This window comes from Pseudorasbora parva, chromosome 6 (genome assembly GCF_024679245.1).
Source record: "Pseudorasbora parva isolate DD20220531a chromosome 6, ASM2467924v1, whole genome shotgun sequence".
NCBI classification, from domain to species: domain Eukaryota; kingdom Metazoa; phylum Chordata; class Actinopteri; order Cypriniformes; family Gobionidae; genus Pseudorasbora; species Pseudorasbora parva.
In genome coordinates, this window is record NC_090177.1 from 15114527 (window position 1) to 15138230 (window position 23704).

Genomic DNA, 23704 nt, shown 5'->3' on the forward strand with positions numbered 1-23704 from the left:
AGAAATAAAGGTCAGATACACAAAACAATAGACTGAACGAACGATGGATCTATCGACAGACATAATACACAGAGAGACAGCTGGATGGATGGACAGACAGGCAGACAAATAAAAGAGCAAAGGGAAAGTAAAAAGGCAGACAACTGAAAATAATAAAAGGTTAGATAGAATGAAAGAAATAAAGAACAGACAGTGGGCGTAAAAACATCTGAGTGCGATGTGAATCAAGTCACTTTGCATAAACACATCAGTTAAATGCATACTTACTAAGAAAACTCCCTCTTAACAGAATCACACTGATGTATACACAACACTGTACGTACTGTACAAAAGACAGGGATGTTTGAAGCAACAGATACACAAACAAAAAAAGACAAAGCAAAAGATAGAAAGAACCAAATAAAACCAGCCTAAGAAAGAATGCCTCCGCTGGTGACATTCAATCAACACAACATTATGCAAATATGCACAGTCGTAGTGTGCTGCGAATAATTTGGCAGCATTGTAAACAGTAATCACATTTAAGAATGAGCGAAAAATAAAATAACAGTATTTATATCAGAGCGATGCCTAATCCGATAAGCCCTCTTCATTTACTCAGTCAGAGCGCTAAACATGTTTTCCAAAGAACACAAAGGATACGCTAACACGCCGCTTCTATTTCTGTGACGCTAAGATGGAGATAAAGAGACATTTATCACTTTTATTGTGCCTGTCTGCTCGCTACAATTAATAACAGGCGATAATTTGATCTTTTTTCATCATTTCATTTCTTCTTCTGACAGCTTTCAGAGCAGAGTAAAACTGAGATGAGGAATCTGTACCTTGGAGGCATACTGCAGGGTGTGTGTGACATGTGCGTGTAACAGCGCAAGAGTGTGTGTTAAACGCACAAGCCAACCAGCACCTCAGTCCCCAAACTGAACTCTGTGGATTTATGCTGTCAACGCATCTGTCACAGCTAATAATAACGAAGGAAACGCACAGTACATACAGAATTACAGAGAACGAGATAGGCAGAGAAATTATGGCAGAGCTGGCCAGGACGATCTTTAATGCTACCTGGGAATAGTGATTAGCATTAGCGCCAACAACCAGAAGCATTCTTTAAATAGCCAATGTTAATTTTCTCTGCTGGAGCCTGTCAAATCACCACCATTCTGAGTAGCAGTAGTGGATACCAATAATAATAATAATAAAAGTAAGTATCTGTCAAAGATACTACATTTGTTTTTTGTTTGTTTTTTTAAAAAGGAAAAACGAATGACTAAACCTAATGCTCAAAATAATTAATTTGAGTAGTAACAACTTAAATTGGTTAAGTCAAATTAACTTTCATAAGTATTCAGTACTTTCTTTTTCTTTCAAGGTCACGGAAATTACGTATTTTAAGTAAACTGAACTGTTGCTTTGTTTGGAGTTTCAATTTACACAAACTTAAGTTTAACTGAAACTGAGCTGAGATTTCTATTTTCCAGCATGCTTTGCCCATGGCACTCGAAAGGGAGAGTAAATGTTAAAATGAAGTGTTATATAATGTTTTTTGTGCAAGATTATTGTTAAGTGGGAGATTTAGTAGTCATTAATATTTTGTTATGCTAATGTAGAAGAGTTTCTGTTAATGTGGGTTTTTGGAGAGTTACCATCATGGTGACAAGTGGTGCATGCGGCTTGGTTTGAGAGCAAGCACGTTAAATGCTTTATATTGCTGCACTCATTCAGCAAGTGCTATATCATGCTGTTATTAACATGTTAGCAATTTAACATTTTTCTGAACTAGCTTGTTATAGCTAGGTATGTTAATAGTTAATAAAAATGTCCACACTGAGGTTACATGAACATTTTAAGTTAAATGTATGAATTTGTGAACTCAAACATTTATAGTTAAGAACAATTTAAGTGTATAAGTACTTAATAAAAATCTATTAACCAAATACTACTGGATTTTCCTTATCCATACAAGTCAGTATAAAGTCCCAGCCCATTGTTGGTTATTTAGGAGGACACATAAGAGCTAGCAAACCTTACTTCCACAAGATGCTGATACAAAATGGTCAATGTGGCTCCTATATACGGAAAGTAAGGATGGGAGATGAACTGATCTGAGCAAGATGGAGCCGGTGATCTGACTGGTTGTGGCAGAGTTGATGCCAGGCCCAACAGACATAAAGGGGTTTAGTGTCAGATATGACGATCTAAACTGAATGAGTCTTCTCAAACTGTCAGTCAGGACTTGCTCAAATTAAAATGTTCAACGAAAAGGCCACACATTTGAAGCTTGTGGCTCTTTTATAGCCTGACCCACATCAAGATGTTTGGTCTGGAAACTCATGGACAGGGCTCAATCCGAGGGGCGGGATAAACGGTTGTCTTTCAAACTCCCTCTGCACGCGATAGGATAGCGCTACAACCAACCAGAGCAACGAAGGTGAAGCAGAGCTCGTTGATAGATTAAACATTCGCCGTACCCGGTCAGCTAAACTCCGAACACATCTTCCCTTTTAAAGAATGACTTCAGTGCCGTTCTTTGTTCTTTTCTCAGAGAAAAGCTTAACTCCAAGTCTTCCAGAATCGTGGTCAAAGCTGATTCGAAAGACCGCCGCCATTCGCCAGTTTCTGTGTTTACTAGAAGCATGCAAACGCAACTCGGCCGTCGTCATTATGGCCCCGCCCACCGACTCTATACACGATGTGATTGGTCCGCCGGCGAATACAGCTCAGAAGGGTATTGAGAGTTGCTAGACGACACTTGCGGGCAGATTTAATTTGCTGCCGCTAGGGTGCGTCTAGATTTTTAGGCTAGCTCTTTTAGACAAACAGGGAAATAGAAAGAAAAGAAAAACTCTGTCAACTAAGGTGGATTTAGTTACGGCCATGTCGGGGACCAGGATTCAAAACACAAAACAAATGACTAGCTATAAAAAAAGCAAAAATAAACTCTTTCACTCATTGGAGCCACTTTTGAAGGCACCAATGAAGAAATAATCTTTCTAATTGCTGACCGATTTCTTCTCCACAGATCATAAAAATGAATCAAACCGCTTCAAATTTGTTTCAAATTGCCAATATTATTAGTAGACCTATGTTATATGTTTTCATGCTCGAGTGCCCCTGCATAGCTAAGATGCACGACTCTTGGCATCCGTTTTGGAGATCACACAGGACTTGGCTGGAAAACTAATATAGCCATCACTATGAACACTGTTAGACACATTTGGGATACGTATCCACCGTGCAGGGCGGAAGGGCTGGCGTAGGAGAGCATGCCAAGAGACTGCTGGGGTCTCAATTAGGGAGGTGAGGGTTAGAAAGGTGGAAGTGCCATGGGTCCTGGCAGGATCAGCCGCAGCGGGCCAAAAAGGTGACGGGCACCTGCTGCTGCGGCAGCCGCTGTCATCCTGTCAGGACGTTTCTGCCTACTCATCCAGAAGCACCCTGTTGCCCCCATCACTCTGTGTCTAATACCTTCCCGCTTGTTGGAGGAGATCTACAGAGGTGCTAGTTGGCGGAAAGACAAGGAAAGAAGAGGGTCACACAGTTAAGACCTGCAAAGGTTAAGGTATGGCAGTTAGGTGCCGGGATTTCGGTCCAAGCCAACCCCGAGAGTTGTGGTGCTGAGAACAGCCAGATGGCCTTGGGGGGAAGGGAGGCCCGGGTTACCTCGCTCATCCTTCGCACTGCCTCGCTCTAAATTAGACAAGCCAAAAACAAGAGCTATTGACACAGCTCACATCAGTCTTTGTGGTCGTTCTTGGCATGGGTTCCCGCCGTGAAATTTTGTTGTGGGAATGCAAGGCAGACAAACTAAGGAAAAGATTGGAGTCATATTTCAGTAATCTACAATCGAAACCATTTCGTTCTTGTCATCTTTCTCCACCCTCTTCGTCGGAAAGGAGAGGGCACAGCGCAGAGGTCAACAGAGCCAAATAAATTAACGGCTTGTAATGAAGTGAGAGGAGAAAAAAAGAGGGAGAGGTGGAGAAGGAGAATGAGAAATGGCAGGCACGAGTGTGCAAGAGCAAACAAAACAAGAATACCTGACTCTGAGCAAGTGAACAATAAAGTGTGGGGAAAAAACATGTAAGTTATTTGGTCATTAAAATGTGATCTTCAGGTCATGTCCCAAATGCTGCCCTCAGCCTTTGCAATCCTCTATCGACAAAAAAATTCTCAAAAGGACACATCACGAGAACCAATCTGAATAAAAAAACAATGCCAAAATGGGACCCCCAACAATCTTGTAAACTACAAAGATATGTGCAAGCAAAGGCTATTAGATTGCAAGTGCACATAAAGTGCACCATTTGGCATTTGGGAAAGAGCCAACATTTCACGTTAGGTCTTTTGGATGGGCAGAGCTTTAACATGTCCCAAAAGGTTTATTTGTCAGACTAAGTGGCTTGGATCAGTGAGTCAAATCCAATCCTGGCACAATAGACTGCTGGTCAATAACTCCAATCGTGGCTTAAAAAAAAACAATGAAAAAATGAGCGCACAGGACAGAGCAATTTAGTGATTCATCCCAATTGTGCTAACAAATGGAGGGATAAATATGTTATTGGGAAACAATTAACCTCCCAATGTATCTAATAGACTTTAAACGAAGCATTTAATCCCTCTTTTCAAATGTATCAAAGCTCTAACTGTTATCTATTCATTTCCAGTGCAAGGAAATCTGCTTTAATCTGCTGGATTAACCCCTCTGAGCTATTTTCATCAAAGGAAAACTAATGCTAGACGGCTCCCTGAGTGCACTGCGAACAATCGAGTCTTCAAAGAGGAAGTAGAGCAAGGATAAAAAGGAAGTGTCAATGTCAGAGAAACCTCAGAGCTGCCTCCTGATTTTTGATAAAGCAAGAAACAAGGCGTAAATCAGTTCATAACCTAACGGAATGGCCTGCGAAATCAAAAGAACATCAAATGCAAATATCCGAATAGCTTTGTAAAAATAACCCTTTTCTAACTTTAACAGCTAAAGTATTGCTTCATCAAGTGCATTGCATGACTGCTAGATGCTAGTCCTGTGGATAAGCTCAATTATCATCAAGGAAAGCACAGACAGACAGGGGGTCATGACCACCGGGGGTCAAAAAGTCAACAAAATCGCAAGAGAAATCACCCGCCTCTTAAGACAATTGAGTACTAGCATTACACCGGATGAAACCGAGCGCAGGCCTAAGCTCGCTCAGGGGCTAGAAATAAACTAAAGTGATTAACTCCGTGGCATGAGGTTACATAAAGATGACATTTAATGTAATGAAACTTCATCGCACTCAGTCACGCCCTGCCCTTGTGCACGTTTGCGTGTGTGTGTGTGTGTGTGTGTGTGTGTGTGTGGTGGTCACTGCATAACTCCTGTCATCTGAGATGTCCGGAGCTCAGCGATCACAACATTCACTTTGTTGTGATGAATGCTCTGTAATCCGTGTTGGAACTTAATGAAGGAGTTAAAGATCCGAATGTTCTCCAAGAGCCTGCCCCCCCCCCCCCCCCCCAAACCCTGCCGGGCTGATTAATGGAAAGACTGCATGACTCTGTTCGATTGGAATGAAATGGAGGGGATATTGTTTATGATCATGTTAGGAAAGAAACTACACAAAACCCTGATCGCCTACAGAGGGGCCTGTGGAAAAGAAAGGGAAGGGTGTGCACTGTTTATAAGGCGGGATGTGATCTAAGTGTTGCATATTATAATTTCACATGCTCTCATACATGCATACATACATACACACACACACACACACAAACACGCACACACAGTCGTCTTTGGCCTGCTTTTGACCTCGCTCATTTTAGAGCACAAAGGGCCCTTGTGTGATATCAAAGGCAAAACATCTCACGCTCTGCTCAGATGGTCACTAACACAGACTAGGGCCCCTTTATGTTAAAACAGCTCAACAGCCCACAGACAGATTTTAACCAACCCCTAACCTCAATATAAACACATGCTTGCATATAAACAGGAATAAAGAGGCCACCTGAGATTGTCAGTCATGGCCGACAATGAAAATCCAACATGCCCCTCCAACACAAATGGATATGCTTACTGTGGCAACACCATGGTACAAAAACTGTCTCAGATGGTATTTTTAAACCAATGTATATCACAAAATAATATAAAAAATAAAATGTATGGCTTTTTGGTCCCACATTATATTAGCTAGCTTTAACTGTACATCAAAAGGTAAGTACAACGCACTTATGGTGTTCATATTGCAAAACTTTTGCTGATATTGAGGTGGGATACGGGTAAAGTTAGGGACAGTGTCAACCTCAACAGTATAATTATTAACGTACTTACAAAAAATACATTACAGATGTAATGAATATACATGCAGGTATTTTTTTTTAATGGAAGCAAAATGTAAAAACATGTATGTACATAATAAGTATAAAATTATGCATTTAAATATTGTTATAGTAATTAAGGCCACATAATATAAAGTGGCTCCGACTATTCAAACAAAAAAAACGATTTAAATTTAAAGCAGCAGTCCGTAGTTTTTCCTCTTTGTCGCCATCTCTGTTTAAAAACTGCGAAATGCAGTTATTTGCGGAATTATAAACTTTACGCGAGTTGTGCCTCGGTCAGCACAGTGCGGAGGAATCTAATGTTTAGAGGAGAATGTGCAGCTGTCAGTCACCGCGCCGGTGTGGATACTTTCATTCAGAATCACAGACTCTACTGTTTGAAAGTATGACTGACATAATAATGCCATCTGAACAAGTAAGTAGCTAACATCCACTTTTGTTCTGGGGGAAAAGCATTGCAATAAATCACGATGATTAAATCTGACAATCGTTTATCATATCACGTCAAACCATGCAAATTATACTTTTTCAAAATGTTAATGTTAACATCAGCAATGCATGACTACATTTAATGTCCATTAGGGCTACCAGTAGTTTAGTTTCCATTTCTGTGCAATGTGGAGTAACGTTAGAGGTGAACTGCTTCCTCTCAGAGCTAGCGCAAAATAATTGATGTTTACCGTAATGTATAGCAAAACGAGAAAGGCACAACAAAGAAAACTCCGTAACGGAATGGATTATAGCCTAATTCAACCATTGAAATGTCTTACCTCTCCAACAGGAAAAAAAACTGAAAAACCCCTTCAAAAGACGGAGGTCACGCCACCTTTAAAAGCTCTTTTTATCCTTGTTTTGGCCTCTCCAAAGTCCGAAGACTTTTGCATTGTACAACGGATGAATGGGAAATGGAGCAAAATAACCTGCTAACTGAGACTCCTTCTTTATGTATACAGATGTGATGCAATGACGCAAAGATATGCTTGAAATTCCCACGGAAATCCACCAGTACCACTGGAATTAAAAACATTATTACAAGCTTACTGTTGTAAATCGATAGCCTAGAAATCTGGAAGCACCCTAGCGGCAGCAAATTTAATCTGCCCGCAAGTGTCGTCTAGGAACTCTCAATACCCTTCTGAGCTGTATTCCCCTCACTCTGGACGGGCCAATCACATCGTGTATAGAGTCGGTGGGCGGGGCCATAATGACGACGGCCGAGTTGCGCTTGCGTGTTTCCAGTAAACACAGAAACTGGCGAATGGCGGCGGTCTTTCGAATCAGCTTTGACCACGATTCTGGAAGACTTGGAGTTAAGCTTTTCTCTGAGAAAAGAACAAAGAACGGCACTGAAGTCATTCTTAAAAAGGGAAGATGTGTTCAGAGTTTTGCTGACCGGATACGGCGAATGTTTAATCTATCAACGAGCTCTGTTTCACATTTTTTTGCTCTGGTTGGTGTAGCGCTATCCTATCGCGTGCAGAGGGAGTTTGAAAGACAGCCGTTTATCCCGCCCCTCGGATTGAGCTGTCAATGGTGAGTTTCAAGACCAAACATCTTGATGTGGGTCTGGCTTGTCAGGCTAGTAAATCAAGCTACGGTAAGCAGATAGTTTTGAACAATGGTTGGTTATGTACTTGCACAAAAATGTATTTTGAATAATTTTTACCCCCCAAAAGTTACAGACAGATAATAATAGTTATAATTAGATAAATGTGTGAAAAATAAAAAAGTAAAACATTTGTTCTTGGATTATTCCATAACCATGACCGGAAAGGACTGACTACCGTTTGGGTTGGAAAATTACACACGTGTTAGGTAGGGAGGGAAAACTCAAATTCGACATCAATACTGTCTGTAGTGGTTTAAAAGTGACACGGAGCGACATGTGTCTTTGTTTTAGCCGATGAGGATCTCTCAGAAAGTGTGCACTTCTTTTCTTTCTAGCAATCCTTTTCGCTTCACATATGCAAGGCCACAGAGGGCTAATGCGGGCCCCAGACACGCTTCCTCCAGGGCTTGGAGCCAGGGAGCTAGTCATACAAACACAACAGCCTGCCACAGAAGATCAGGGTGGCCCACATAGGAGAGAGCCGAAAAGGGGAGGACGGTGGATAAAGTGGATGAGCCACACACACACACACACACACACACACACAGAAATACAAACACACAGCACTGAAGCCTGTCAGGACTCATGCCAAGTTGGTATGCTTTAATTACGGGAACGTCTTGACCATGAAAGAGCAGGGCCGCTTGCATGTGCGCTGCACACATGGAGATTACTCTCCAGTCACATGGCTTTCCACAGCCGGGATCGTTCCTCAACAATGGGCTGAAAGGGTCGGAGAGAGACATGGGGCTTGTGCAGAGGGAGGAGGCTGTCGTCCAACCCATTGAGATGCTGAGAGGAACATCCTGATATCATGCACGGTAATCTTGCGCCAATGAAGACATAATGAATCTTGGCACGGGGAGGGTCTACAGATGGAGCGATCCCTCTTTTTCCCTCCCTTTGTCCTTCCCTCTCAAATCTTTCTGCTTTTTTGCACTCTATCGCACCCTCTCACATTTTTCAGAAGGAATTTTAAATCACTCAGCGGAAAAAAAATTCAAATGAAAGACTGGTTCGCTTTACAGATGTGGCCTCAATATCCCCGGGCTTCCTTTTATGACAGACTTACAATTCTGTTGAAACCAAATGCAAGTGTGTGTGTGTGAGAGTGTGAGTGTTTGTCCACTGCCTCTTCACCCCTCTGACTTTGAAACTCAAATAGAAAGGCTTACTCTTACATGCCAAGAACTCCTAATTCAAGATTATGAGTGGCCAGAAAGCATGCATATGAGTCCGGGCAGCAGGTGTGTTGTTCGTATAAGCAAGCACATGGTTTGTGTCAGAGGGCCTCTCCGTCCTGATTGCAGGGTCCTCTCGAGGGACTTGATGCCTACTTGATAATCACTGTCTGGAAGTGCTGAGGCCCCCAATAGCCTGCTGAGGGCGGACTGGCCCCCTTTCCTTTACAGTGCAGTGATTAGCATCTCAAGGGCTTCAAGAGAAACCAAGCCATGGAGGTCACAAGAGACTGAGCTCTTTGATATGATAAACTCAACTAAAAAAGCCTTGTGCAATTCAAGAGGCTCAAACTTGAAGCACAGGAACCAAACCCGATTTCATGAAAAGGATAATGACTTCATATAAATTTGTAGGAAAATATGATTTTTAGGGGGAAAAATGTGAATGTCCATCCTTAAACCTAAAACTCAGCGAGGCGCAAGTAGTTCATACGGAAACATACAAATGAGAGCAATGAGAATGAGATTTCAGCAAATAATGATTTTCAATTTCCATTGTTAAGGATGCATCAATATAAAAATGTGTTGATACCAATTATTTTCATGTTTTTGTCGATAACCAATAAAATGCAAACCAATTATATCAATCAATCTAATTGACCGATATATCGTGCATCACTATCCAAAACCTTTAGTTTTTTCCATGAAACAAAGAAAATCATAGTAGATTGAAACAACATTAGGCCGTGTGCCACTTGACAGATTTTTGGCAGTGCAGCGTTTTTTCAGTTGAGCCGCTTTGTTTGCTTTGATACAGAATATCCGCGGAAGTGTTACTAGTATCTCATTTCACATACAGTTTGTTTCTGTATTGATTCTATATAAAATGCAGATACAATATAAAATATTTGCTATGGCTCTTGTTAAATGATTTTGTTCCGTTATTATGCTTGTTGTACAAGCAGAATGTGGCGGTTGGTCGGTGCTGCATTTGTCCCGCCCCTCCTCCACTGTGATTGGATGGCTGGGTAAAAAGTGACAGTGATGAACGCTCCGTTTTACTCAAAAAACGTCTGTAAAAAAACGTTAAGCGGTCAGCACTTAAACACATAGCGCCTCGTTGCGCTCATGGCGTTTTAAAGATGTGCCACTCCCATTGAAAACAATCGGTAAAATACGCCAGCTGCTTGAAAAGCCGCTTTAGTGGACACACTGCCTTACAGCAAATAATTGACTGATTGATTTAAAAAGGAACGGGTTGCAAAAGGGTGGCTAGTAAACGGCTAGCCCCCTTTTCAAATCTTAACCTTAATGAAGCTTCAAAGGGCCTAATCTCAAACCAGAAGCTGCAGATTAGCCGCCATTAGCCTTGTGACATGATGGTGGCCACTTAAAAGAAGAATAAACCTGTAGAGACAGACTCCCATTCACTATGTCGTGCCTGACCAGCAGTCATGGGAAAGCCACTATCCGGTGTCTCCTGATTCTGTTGTTTTTCTTGGGTGGACAGATTTCCTCCCGTGGAAACGATGAGAAATAAAGACACTGTGTTCTTTCTTGCCTTCAGGCATACATTCAGGGTCTGTATGGTGTTATCTCCCACAAATATGCTAGTTTGGTACGGTTGCGCGATGAAAGGATTTCCGTTTGATTCCGCTCGAGTGAAGAAAAAAAACAATGCAAGCATCAATGTGCATATATAATGTGACATTTGCCATCTTTAGGCATTGAACGATGTAAGGAACTACACTGAGCTTCACAAAAGGTGGCAGACAAGATCACTGTTCTCTCCAATAATCACTTGCAGCAGGTCTGTAGAGAAAATAAGGGTCTGGCAGCATTAAGAAGTCATTACCTTTAAAGTTACAAGGAAGAACTTTCCTACCAAGTGTCATCTCTGAGACAGCGCTTGAAAGGAGGTCCCGGAGGGGCCAAACGTATCGCCTCTGATCAGGAAACGTAACAAACAGGAGAGCACATTAGAATTCTGGAGGGCTGGCAGGACACTTGCGTGAGGTGCTTCCATAAACGGAGAGAGAGACGGAAGAGATGGCAGACACCCCACATATGCAGATGAGATGCATGACACACTCAGTTTCCACAACAACAGAGCCCAAGGGAGAGCTGCCCTGGTGACAAAGGCTTTGGCAGCCAGAACGCCAAGACCTCCTCCCAGACAGCGCTTCATCCAGTCCTTCTGTGATCTGGGCTTCAAGAACTTGCCAGAACAGACTCACTGCTAATGCACTAACATGAATGGCGATCACAATTTTCATATAACCCTTATTAATTACACTTCACTTGAATGTATTACAATATGCCTTACGATCAGTTGCATGCTCTTGCAAATGGTTATAATACATTGTATGCTTAGTCTTGCCTTATTTGATGAAAGCTTTCAGAGTGTAATGCATTAGTTAAAGCCATGCATTAAAATATAATGCATTGTGTTAGAATCCATTATACTATTTAAAGATGTAACCATGAGTAGATATAATAATGCACTGTAATTAGGGGTGAGCAATATATCGAAATTATCGATAATATGCATAAGGCAATGGCACGCAATATCTGAATGATTTTAATAGGTACTCTTTAACATTGTGAAAAGTGTACGTTTTAGGTTGACGCATATAGCAGAGAATCCACAGGGCACATGATTGTTACTTATGTGATTTGTTCTACGTTAAAAAGAGTTACTAAATGCAAAAATTGCGAAAACAACTTGCAGTCTCACACTGTCTGACACACACCGAAACGTGCGCGGAAGTCGTCCACCCCTAGTTCAGGAGTCGTTGTTTACCTGGATGTTCTTGATGTTAAGCTTTAGGTTGGTATATATATTACCAAGTCATGCAAAGAGTTTTTGGTATTTAAATAGTTGCATTACATTTTTTTGTTTGCTTGCACTGATGTTAAAACTCAATTGTCTTATGTGTGACAAATTTTGGTTAAATAGATTTTACACAATTATAGCAATATCTTATCGCATTTCAAATATCACATTATTTAACAAGGCATTGCATATCGCATTTTTCTTCAATATCGCACAGCCCTAATTGTAATTATGGTATTACAGACAGTGTTGCCACAGTTACTTTGAAAAAGTAATTTGATTACTTATTACCGATTACTCCTTTAAAAAGTAACTTAGTTACTTTACAGATTACATATTTTAAAAAGTAACTAAGTAAGATTACAAGTTACTTTATTAGTTACATTCAGCAGTTGCCGACAACACCCCTGCCACCTCAACATAGAAATGACAACCGTTTTTGCCAACACTCACTTTATTGGAATTGCATTTTTAACAGTAACGTTAACAATGTATCTCCTGACATTTTAGGTTGAAATTAAAAAATATTTCCTGAAAAAATACTCTCCCCAAGATGCAAGAAGAAAGCAAAATTATATATTTTTATTTACTATATGAAAATTACTAAAATAGTAACTCACAGTGACTTGGATAAGTTACTTTAATCTGATTACTGGTTTGGAAATAGTAACGCGTTAGACAACTCGTTAATTTTAAAAATGTATTCATCAACTAATTAACACGTCATCACCTGTCCAGCTTGAATGTCTTAGATGTTCAGCGTGATTGATGAATGCTCTGAAAATGTTCTGGTGGGACACTCTGGGTGTACGGCCCCTACAAGTGTGGCAAGCGCACGAGGGCAAGCTGCAGGGATCGAGAGCTCAGTGTTAATGTGTGTGACTGACCACAGAGAGTGCCATGTCTGTTGTGACGAAAAGGACAGATGGCGCCAATGAGAGGAATGGAAGCGAGCAGCTGTTTCAGCCCTTCGCTGCGGGTGGAGGATGAAGGCGTGTCCGCAGTTGTCAGACAACGGGGATGACGTCAGGGGCGGCTGCAGATGCCGTTGGGCAGGCAGCTGTCCTTCCCTGGCATCAGGTGAGGTTGTGCACAGTTGCGCTGGACACAGCTGTGGCAAAAGCTGGCAAGCGGCATCCTAGGAATGTAGCTGGTCACATCCTCTGTTGGCATCTGGTAACAATCGTACATGCACACACAAAGTCTATAGCTCTGCTGGAGAGCTCAAGCGGCCGGCACACATCAGTGACCCTCTGTTCCACTTGACAGTGTCCATTGCTGCAGGATGGAGTCATGTCTGCATGCTGGATAACCACAGCTGTCAAAGAAACACAGGCCACCTCATAGCAGCATTAAACAAATGAGGCAGAAAATGAGAGAATACCCGACATTACCGTCATTCGGTTCACGAAGACACAAAGCACATAAACACAAGCTGTTTGGAGGGTGTATAAACTTTTATGCTAACACGGCGTCCTTCGCTCATTTGATGATAGCTTATTGGCATTTGTTTCATTTCGCAATAGCTCGAATAGGTTTATACACCATCCATTACAGGCTAATTTTAGACCCATTCATGGGTACAGTTTCCCCTCGGACTCATAGGTTAAGAGCTACTCAAGGGCACTTCTGAGCAAAGTCAGGACTTTGAGGGAAAAAAAACTGCAAGCACCTGGTTGAAAGTGTTCTTTCCTCACAGATGTCCAATGAGCTTCATAGCCAGGGGCTCTTTCAATCAAACCCATCTGCCAGTGCTTAAAATGGCCACATAGAGCAAGGGTACACATACGTGCACTTTTCTTATAGAGAACTGTCTCTATCCTCTCCCTAGATATAAAGCTACCGTCTAAGAAGGCATATGCTACAGAATTTTACCCTACATAACTCCACAGGCGACACAAATAGCCCTTCTCACTTAAAGCGCACTGGAAACTTGACTTACAATTGACTGTATTAGCATGTTGCTAAGCTAATAACAACACACTGACAAGCATAAAAATGCCTAGCACACAAAAGGAGGGAAAATATTCCACTTTTAATTAGACATTTTTTCAGCACTGAACAAAACAACAACAAGACATTTATTATAATAAAAGCATCAGAACTACTTTTATTTTATTTTACAGGGTCTTAAAAATGCCATGTAAGTAGGCAGAACTCTAGATTTTTAGAATTAGAACAAAGCTATATAGTAGATAGATATAACTAATAATAAATTAAAGAAAGTAAATTAAAGAAAATAAAATAAAAAATGAACATTAAATATATAAAATATTAATATTACATTTTATTCATATTCAGAAAGTTTTAGGATCTCAGTCAGGACACAGAGACAGAAACTGACAGTATAGCAAAATGATAAAGACGATATTTTACTTGTTCAATGAGAAGAGCAATGAATAGACACAGACTGAGACAGAAACACGGGCACAGTGCCCACTATAAGAGAGGAGCTGGATGTGACATTCATTTTGTCTGTGTGAGAGAAAGAGAGTCAAGTGCACAGCTATCTGTACTGGCACAGATTCAGCTTCACCTTGACAATGAGAATATTAGATACTAAGAAAAGTCAGCACAGAAGAAAAAACACAGTTACGACATGCCGCAGTCTGCTTGGAGAGACTGACCATGCAACAAACTTCCAAGGATTCGTTCCGTTCTCTTCAGCACGCTCCCTAATCACTGCCACCAATCACGGCTTCCGACGTTCCCGCAGAGGACTACAAGATGTTGTCAATCATTAATCGTTTTCAATCAGGCGAGATTTCCACAAGGAGAAATCACTTCCTGCCGCGACAACGCACCCCTCCTACCCACCCCCCACCTACCCCACAAGCCTTCCTTCTTGCTCATTGCTTCCAAATGTTATCTGTAATTACCATTCGCTCTGCAAATTAGCTCAAATCAGATCATGCTTCTTAATTAAAGTGACATTTCAGCAGTGGAGGGGGTACACGTGTGGTTGCGCTAACATGCTAATTAGCCACGCTAACGTGCTAAATGATAAGTGACCTGTGGCCCTCCACCAGCATTTAGCTTCTCTTTGCTAGGACCTGCGGATCAGACTTGCAGAGGCGGGTATGTGGACATTACATGAACATGAATGACCGGTTTATTCACACGCACCTTATTGCCAGCCGTCACAAGACGCAAGCTCAGGGCTGAAAAGACACACTAGGAACTGACCACATGCCGGTTAACACATATACTGTAACTGACGGTTAGCACAAATATCTGTATGCCGTTGCATACTGCTATACAGAGCTCTGATTCAGATAGTTATGACTGAGCTAGCAATCAAATAGACTAATCCAACTAATTTTAAACAAGCTTTATTAGCTGTTGTCTTCAATTTAGAGGCAGTCCAACCGAGGCTTGAGGGAGGATTTTTTTTTATGGTGATTTTCACTTCCGCAAAACCAAATAGTGGATTCTGTAAAATCACTGATTTCTTAGCAGGGTCACACATCAATACATCAATACATCTCAAACACATACATGCATGTATTAATCTCTCTCACTGCCTTTGTATTACTAACTTTACATAACCCACCTGCATTAATATATAGAGAGAGAGGGAGAGGCGAGAGGGAGAGGCGAGAGGGAGAGCGAGGGAGAGCGAAAGAGAGCGAGAGAGCGAGAGAGAGAGATCATATAGACATTAACTAACTTACAACATTACAAATTAAAAGGAACATATATAATAAATATAATATAAACATATAATATAACATATATAATAAATATAATATAAAAATAAAAAATATATTTAATAATATGAATGAGTATATTCACATTTGAACATTACAGGGAAACTGTGCTTTAAAGCCGCACTTGGCTACTTTTGCTCTCGGGGTCCCCCTACAGTTTGGAAAAAATAATGTCCTCAACTACTGTCGTAAACTCTGTAATCCTACAACAGGGGATGCCATCGCGCGTGCATTTGTTTACATGACAACCCTGATAGCCCTGAACTAGTGATGCGTGGGTCGTCTCATAACCCGCGGACCCCGTATTTCTATTTAATGGTCGCGGGTGCGCGGCGGGTTGTAAAAATATATACAGTGGTGCGGTGCGGGCCAAATAACTTCATAAAAGCGTCCCGCGGGTTGGTGCAGTACTAACAGTTCCCCTGAACACTGCAAGAGGAGTTCAGAGTTCTTCTGGCGTCGCGTGTGAAATGTCTTCATCCCAGGTAACGTTACAGTCAGTGGCATATGTTTCAGCATGTCATATGAATATAATTTCATGGGTTTTATTTTTTTCAAACGCCAAATAATCACGATGCTCACGTTTACAAGCCAGCGTCATTATAGTAGTCTATTGGTTACCGTTTTACAGAATCTATATGATACTTCAGTTCAATGTTTGAGTGGTAGCTCACCGTAACAAACATGACAGCATCGGTCGGGCACGCCTCCTCCAGCTCACGCCGACGAGCAAACGCTGGTCACATGTTGATCCTCGTCCTGCCTTTAATCACATCACTTTTTCGTTTCCTCTTATTGCTTTCCTCCAACAAAACCTTTTCTTTCTTATGTGTCTGTGCTGCTTCGGACATGACTATATTATCCGACGACCAAAGTTGGGCTCGCACGTCCGAATGTAAGGAAGTGTGGGTGTTGGTGGAAGTGACGTATATGCCGTAAAGCAGTCAAATTGTGTAGTTCTTTTTGTTCTCGGGTTACTACCCGAAACCCGAAGTTTAAAAGTACGATTAAAAACGATACAGACCCCATCAGGCTATGGCAGACGTGTCATTCAACCTATTTGAATGTAAGTCGATTTATCATCACAAGAGTCTTAAAAAATATATTATGAAGGTTGAAAAGTTACCTAGTGCAGGTTTAATGGGAGTAACACCATGAACACTGCATGTAAGCTAATTTTCACATTTATTTGTGTTAACCCTCTTACAAAAATATTTTCAAAGTCATTTTTATGGCATTTAAAGTATGGGTATAGAATATGTGAATAAGGATCACAAAAATAGATTGTGTTGACATCAGCTATATCAGTAACCAGACAGACAGACAGACAGACAGACAGACAGACAGACAGACAGACAGACAGACAGATAGACAGATAGACAGATAGACAGATAGATAGATAGATAGATAGATAGATAGATAGATAGATAGATAGATAGATAGATAGATAGATAGATAGATAGATAGATAGATAGATAGATAGATAGATAGATAGATAGATAGATAGACAGACAGACAGACAGACAATCACTACAACTGAACCAAACAATCTTTCATGACGCAGTCTAACAGCCCATCATGGGTCTTTTCTTCACAAACATTGACACACACGCGCACACACTCGTACAGCTGTCTGCAGCCACTAAGATTTAGGCCCCTGATTATATATTCATACAGATGAATCAATAAGGCCTTGCAGCAACTGAAAGACTAGAGGAATTACAATGAGCCCACGTCAATAGACTACAGCTTTACATTTCATTAGGGCCAGACCCACACTTTAGCACTAAATGAATAGCAATAAAACAGCACCGCCGGCACAAACACACATCCAAGATCCAGAGCTGGGCCATCTCTTACAGCTCGGCTCTTGAGAGCTCAGACATATTTGGCTATGGCTCTGCAAAGGAACTAGATTAGCTGAGGTGGTTGAGCAATGAAAGGACTAGGAACAGGAAGTTGGTGAGAGAAACTCTCACGATTAGCACTCCATTAACTGATGCATGCAGTCAACCTATGTACATACACCTTTCTAGCTTTCACCTCATTTGGAACCTAGACACACACAGTGTATTTGCACACGGGCCATTGATTTCTGTCTAATGACACAGGCAGAGCTGTCCAACTTATGGCTGCTACAGGAAGAGCAAGGTGGAGGAGAAATGTGATTCCGATCATGGGATATCACTCGACATCCGCTGATCCCCCCTCACCACCCCCGCGCACAACCTATATCCAGCCAGCGGTTCAGACATCATTCACACCAGGGTCATATACAAGGACTGAGACAGGATTACTGCATACTTCAGCACAAGCACGTTTGTGTGGAAGTGTGTGTGCATATGGCTGGTTTTCATATTCTTGAGAGCGAACGTGCCTGACTATTAGTACTCTAATACAAATAATAACACAGACAGTACTGTGGCAATACCAAGATTCCCCTATGGTAATACCTTGGTACATTGATATCAACTATGGTACTGAATGATTTCCACATCTCATATGGTATTTACATGGCACTTGGAATATACATTGGAATACAAATGTTATTACATGCAGTTATAACAACCATTTGTATTAGTGTTCAAAAACAAGGAGTATTTTCAACCAGGGTAATCATGTAAATCATTAACAACATGGAGTCTTTGAAGTACTTTGGGATGACTCCGATCCTTCAAATATTCCTATTCTTGTGTAATCAATGTGTCATCATCAATAAACCCGTCTCTTGCGTGATACCCAGAAATTTTGAATATTCTGATCTAACATGATTTCTGACCTGTAAGGTTGCCAGAATAATAATCATAGATTGTTTGTTAATAGACCAGAGGAGAACTGGCCCCCCGACTGAGTCTGGTTTCTCCCAAGGTTTATGTTTCTCCATCATGCCCTGGTGGAGTTTTGGTTCCTTGCCACTGTCGCCTTTGGCTTGGCTTGCTCAGTTGGGGACACTAAAATTTCGATCTAAGTTATTCAACTACATATCCAAATAAAATCTGCATTAAATAATGTTATGAGATTTGTATGGCCTTTGCTAATTTATTAGGTCTTAATTAATTATATATACTATTATACTGACCTGCCAACATTGTCACTATGTGACAAATAAAATGAGCTGATAACATCACCGTTTTCTCCGGAACGACTGTACAGCCGAATCAAATTTTGTTGCAATATTGTCCTGTTTATCATTGTGAAGCTGCTTCGAAGCACTATATAAAAATAAAGTTGACTTGACCATGTAAACTCTATGAATATTGAAATCAATACTGACTCCTATGATGAAAATATATCTAAAATCAAAAAAATTATATTCCATTCTATTGTACTGTCCCATTCAATCACAAAATTACTTCTGTCCAACAAAGACACCATCACAAAACCTGTATGAACATCCGCATTTGAACTCAAATGAACACATACAATCGCATCACAGCAACCAAAAATGAAGCATGTGACTCACCTTCTTCATCCTGCCACTACGGGTGCCGGTGAAGGCTACGGTGTGGCCACGATAATCATACGCCGCCACTGACGTCATCCCGTCGTCTTTGTCCAGGAACAAAGGGATCCCCTCAATCGTAGTGGTGCCCCCTAGAGGCTGGTTGAAGTCCTGGCCACAAAAGTTGTCATCTATCTGCAGAGGCTGTGGGGAGAGATAAGAAAAAAGGTTATTCAAGTAGTTAGTGAGTGGGAGTTGGGAGCGATGGTGGCCGGTATGGCATTTTCACTCCTCTTAATCTTCTGCAATACCAATCCATTGCTCCATATTCCTTTGGGTCATTAAAGGCCATATACTGTATTTTCAGATCTAATGAATCAGCCAGAGTCCCACACTCACACAGATATATCGCAGGATGAGTCGCTGCACTTGTGCTGCTAGAAGAACAGTCGGAAAATATAGAGGACCTGAGGGGAAAATCATTTTCAGCTCTTTACTGCTTTGTATGTAAAAACTGCTAACACGGACATGGCCAGCAATGAACGCCGCACACAATGCCTTATGCACAAACAATCCCTAATCGCCCCACACAAAGGCAACCGCACAATGCACAAAGTGTCCCGGGAGACGTCCTCCTCGCTCTGGTCGACAGACTGGGCTCATTAGTAGAGACAAAAGTGGCCATGACCCCTACTGCCCCACATTGCTGCCCAACGGTGCCCCTCATCCTTCACCCAGCGAGGGGTGCCACTGCTGCCAAGGATGACCCGTTCCAGGCAGCAGGAAGGATATTCAGGCTCCCGAACACTGTAGTGGACCAGCACTGTGCCCTACAACACAAGAGAGCATGTCCTTCCCTAACCCCATGGGAGACGTCGAGATTTGCTCTGAAAATAGAATGAACAGAAGGGGATTGGACAAACAGACCACAAGCATCCCTAAGGTTAGCGACTGTCTGGGTTACACCGACCGTCGCGCACCTACTGTAATTACAGTCGGCCTGCACTCGGGTACGAGCAGGACTCATCTCCAGAGGGAAAACGTTTGTTGCTCACCGTTCGCAGTTATTGCCGCTAGGTGTTATTCTCAGCTAGACGAGGAAACATTATGTTGGCAGAGTTAATGACGCTGGTAATGGCGGTTAATGCAAGCCAACCAATGATGCTGGAAATACCACTTGCGTTAGCAAAGCTCGAAAAGTGCTGGCAAAGACAAGGTCGTGGGGACAAACTACGACTAATGGCATGTACCGAGTGGATGGGTCCAACCTGGATAATGGCATCGCCCCAGTGCATCAGGGTGTGCAAAACACAGATTTAAAGAATTTAAATATTATAGGAAGTTAAACAGGAATAACAGGAAGGTGAATTTACTGAATTGCAATTCAAAGAAATTCAAGACAGAATCCTGGAAAAGGAAGTGTTCTTCTCATTTATTTTGAGTCTACAGTACTTTCTCACATTAAAATGTCAAATGTTTGCTACCTCAATTTACGTTCAGGAACTGAGTTGGAATTTTAAAATCTCAATTAAATTCTTAAAGGGTTAGTTCATCCAAAAATGTATTATTAAGTAATTAATTACTCCCCATCATGTCATTCCATAAGACCTTCGTTCATCTTCAGAACACAAATTAATATATATTTTTATGAAATCTGAGAGCTTCTGAGCTCTCTATAGACAGCTATTTAATTTTAACACTTTCAAGGCCCAGAAAGGTAGTAAGGACATCGATAAAATAGTCCATGTGAGTCCAACCTTAATGTTATGAAGTAACAAGAATACTTTTTGCATGCAAAAACAAACAAAAATAACGACTATTCAACAATTTCTTCACGTCTGTGACAGTCTTCCGGGTTATGTCAGAGCTACGCTAGCCTGGATGCCAGCCGAACTTAGCCCCGCCCCCCACAACATTTTTAGGTCAGGCAGTTCGGTCTGGCCTTGCTCCATAAAGGAGTAATTATCCCAGAACAGAAACTGTTTGGACCAATGAAATCATCAGGGCGGGCTTTAGACGATGACGGACAGATGATCAACAGTAACGTAATCATGCACGTCATCAAAGGGGCTTGGATTATGTTTGTTCAAATCCTAAACGGAGAGCTTGTTTGTATATGCATTCACCTTCACAATTTCTCTCAGAAATGATGGTCATGTTGGGTAAGTACTTTGTGTATCAATCAATTATTTTATTGTTTTAAAACACCGGCAAAGATCGTGTATTCCAGCCTGATACCAGCGCGCATGCAGACAGGGTTGCCAAGTTTTTACAACAAAACCCGCCAATTACTAACGTTAGCCCTAAATAATAGCTTCTCGGGGGGTTCTCCGGGGGAAAAATGGCGTTTGGGGGGTAAAATGTGTGTTATTTTGGCAAGGTTGCCTGCTAAAATTCGCACTCATGGGTCTATATATCACATAATAGTCGCTTCAACCCGCGGACATAGAAAACAACCCGCCCGCAGGGGAAAAAACACGGACTTGGCAACACAGTGCAGTTGAACTATGTTGACATTTGATAATGCGTCGCTTCGTTGCTCTGATTGGTTGTAGGTCTATCCAATTGATGTCTTTCCTGATTCAGTTGAAACACGCCCCATAATCACAGCCCTATGGAGCAGTTTCAGACTCATTTTCTGACTAGAATTGAGTATGACCACGTCAGGCTAGAGCTACGCCAGAATGCTGGCTGAACACAATGCATGTGTGTGATGCTGACACAGGAGATGGGCAACGTAAATTGCGCAAAAGACTGTCACAGACGTGAAGAAATTGTTCAATAAAGTCCTTATTTTTGCGCACAAAAAGTACTCTTGTCACTTTATAACATTAAGGTTTAACCACTGTGCTCGCATGGACTATTTTAACAATGTCATTATTACCTTTCTGGGCCTTGAAAGTGTTAATTAAATAGTTGTCAATGGAGGGGTCAGAGAGCTCTCGGATTTCATCAGAAATATCTTAATTTGTGTTCTGAAGATGTCTTACGGGTTTGGAACGACATGAGAGTGAGTAATTAATGACAGAAATTAAATGTTTTGAGTGAACTAACCCTTTAATTCATTTAAAGGGGTTCATTCATGAGAAAATGCTACATAGGTATACAGGTACATCACTAAACAAGCACACACAGTCGATTCAGAAATGACGTACACAGCTGAAATGTATTGCTCTTGCCTCCTGTTCAGCACCCTATTAGAAAACTGCAGAAATAGCAGAGCAGCCACCCATAGCCAGTGACCGCGAGAGGCAGCGATGCATATCTATCAGAAGTTCTCCACTATGCCTCATGTAGATTTCTTTTTTTTTATCCTTCTTAACTCAAATTACAGCCTCATTTTGTGGCAAAGAGAGAGGAAAGGATAACTAAACAATGGCATAAGGTGGACTACACAAGGGAGGAATGTGTCCAGGGCAGAATGTTTTCGGTGGGAGGAGAAGGGAGGAGACGGACGTCCTGACCCGAGAAGTAATCTCATCTCTCACATAAACTTCTAGATTCCGAACAGGGCGTTAAGAGACACGGGCATGTTAACGACTAAGTTAAAGACAGACACCATGTGACCACAGTTTCTTGGGCTGGACTGAGACTGTCATCTTCAATATCCGTGGATCGTGAGGGGGATGACAGCTGAGATGGAAGGGGGCCGAAATGCCTCTGACAGGCTGGACAGGAAGGAGATGCCTCAGAATTCAGTCAGAGACCATGAACCTCAAAAACTTAAATGAACCCATCTGTGCTGCTGCCATTGAAGATCATAACTGACCCTTCGTGATAAATCACAGCACATTTGCACTTTCCCCCCAACTGTTCTCATGTCAACAACCAACATAAAACTTAATTATTTACAAAATGTGGAATTCAGAAAGGATGTTTTTTCAAGCTGACCTTAAAGAAATAGTTCACACAAAAATAAAAAAATCTGTTATCAGTCACTCACCTCATACTGTTCCAAACCCATATGACTTAATTTTTCTGGAAAACAAAACTTTCTTTTTTTTTTGAAAATCCTTGCCTCCGAATGTGGTCTAGTGCTGCCAAGCTCCCAAAAGCACCATAAAAGTGATTCATACAGTTTGTGCATTATATTCCAAGTAGAAATTATTGCTAGCGACTGATAAAACTCCCCTCAGATGAGAGGTTGAATCGCTGAGTCAGTGGGTTTGAACTAGAGTCTGAATTGCAAATAAATCATTTAGACTGGTTTTGTGAACTAGATCAACTGATTTAAAAAGACATTTGATTCACAAAACAGACATAGTTACTTTTCTTATGAACATGCTAAGGAGAGCCACAGTACATCAAATACAGAAAATAATGACTTCGGCCTGTTCCACGTAAAATTTCAGAAGTCTTGGAATATAGCACAAATCATTTGAGCTTTGGGTTATGGTACTTTTTATGGTAACTTTTTGTCATTTTCGAGCATAACAACATCAGTCGTCATCTCGTCAATCATTTTCATAACACAGGGAAGGCCCAGGATATTTACCTAAAAAATAAATAAAAATCAACTTCCACAGAACAAAGCAAGTCATACAGGTTTGGGACAACATGACGATGAATAACAGAGTGTTCAGTTTTGGTTGACTATCCCTTTAAGTTGCAGTA

The 23704-nt window shown here is 41.3% G+C and overlaps 1 protein-coding gene across 1 annotated transcript in view; it reads right to left on the reverse strand.

Moving 5' to 3' along the window:
* Positions 1-23704, reverse strand: part of plxna1a (plexin A1a) — a 259133-nt gene that overhangs the window by 187529 nt on the left and 47900 nt on the right. The window contains exon 3 of the mRNA XM_067445763.1: positions 19112-19294. Within this exon, the coding sequence (XP_067301864.1) occupies positions 19112-19294 (183 nt within the window). The remainder of the gene's footprint in view (positions 1-19111; positions 19295-23704) is intronic.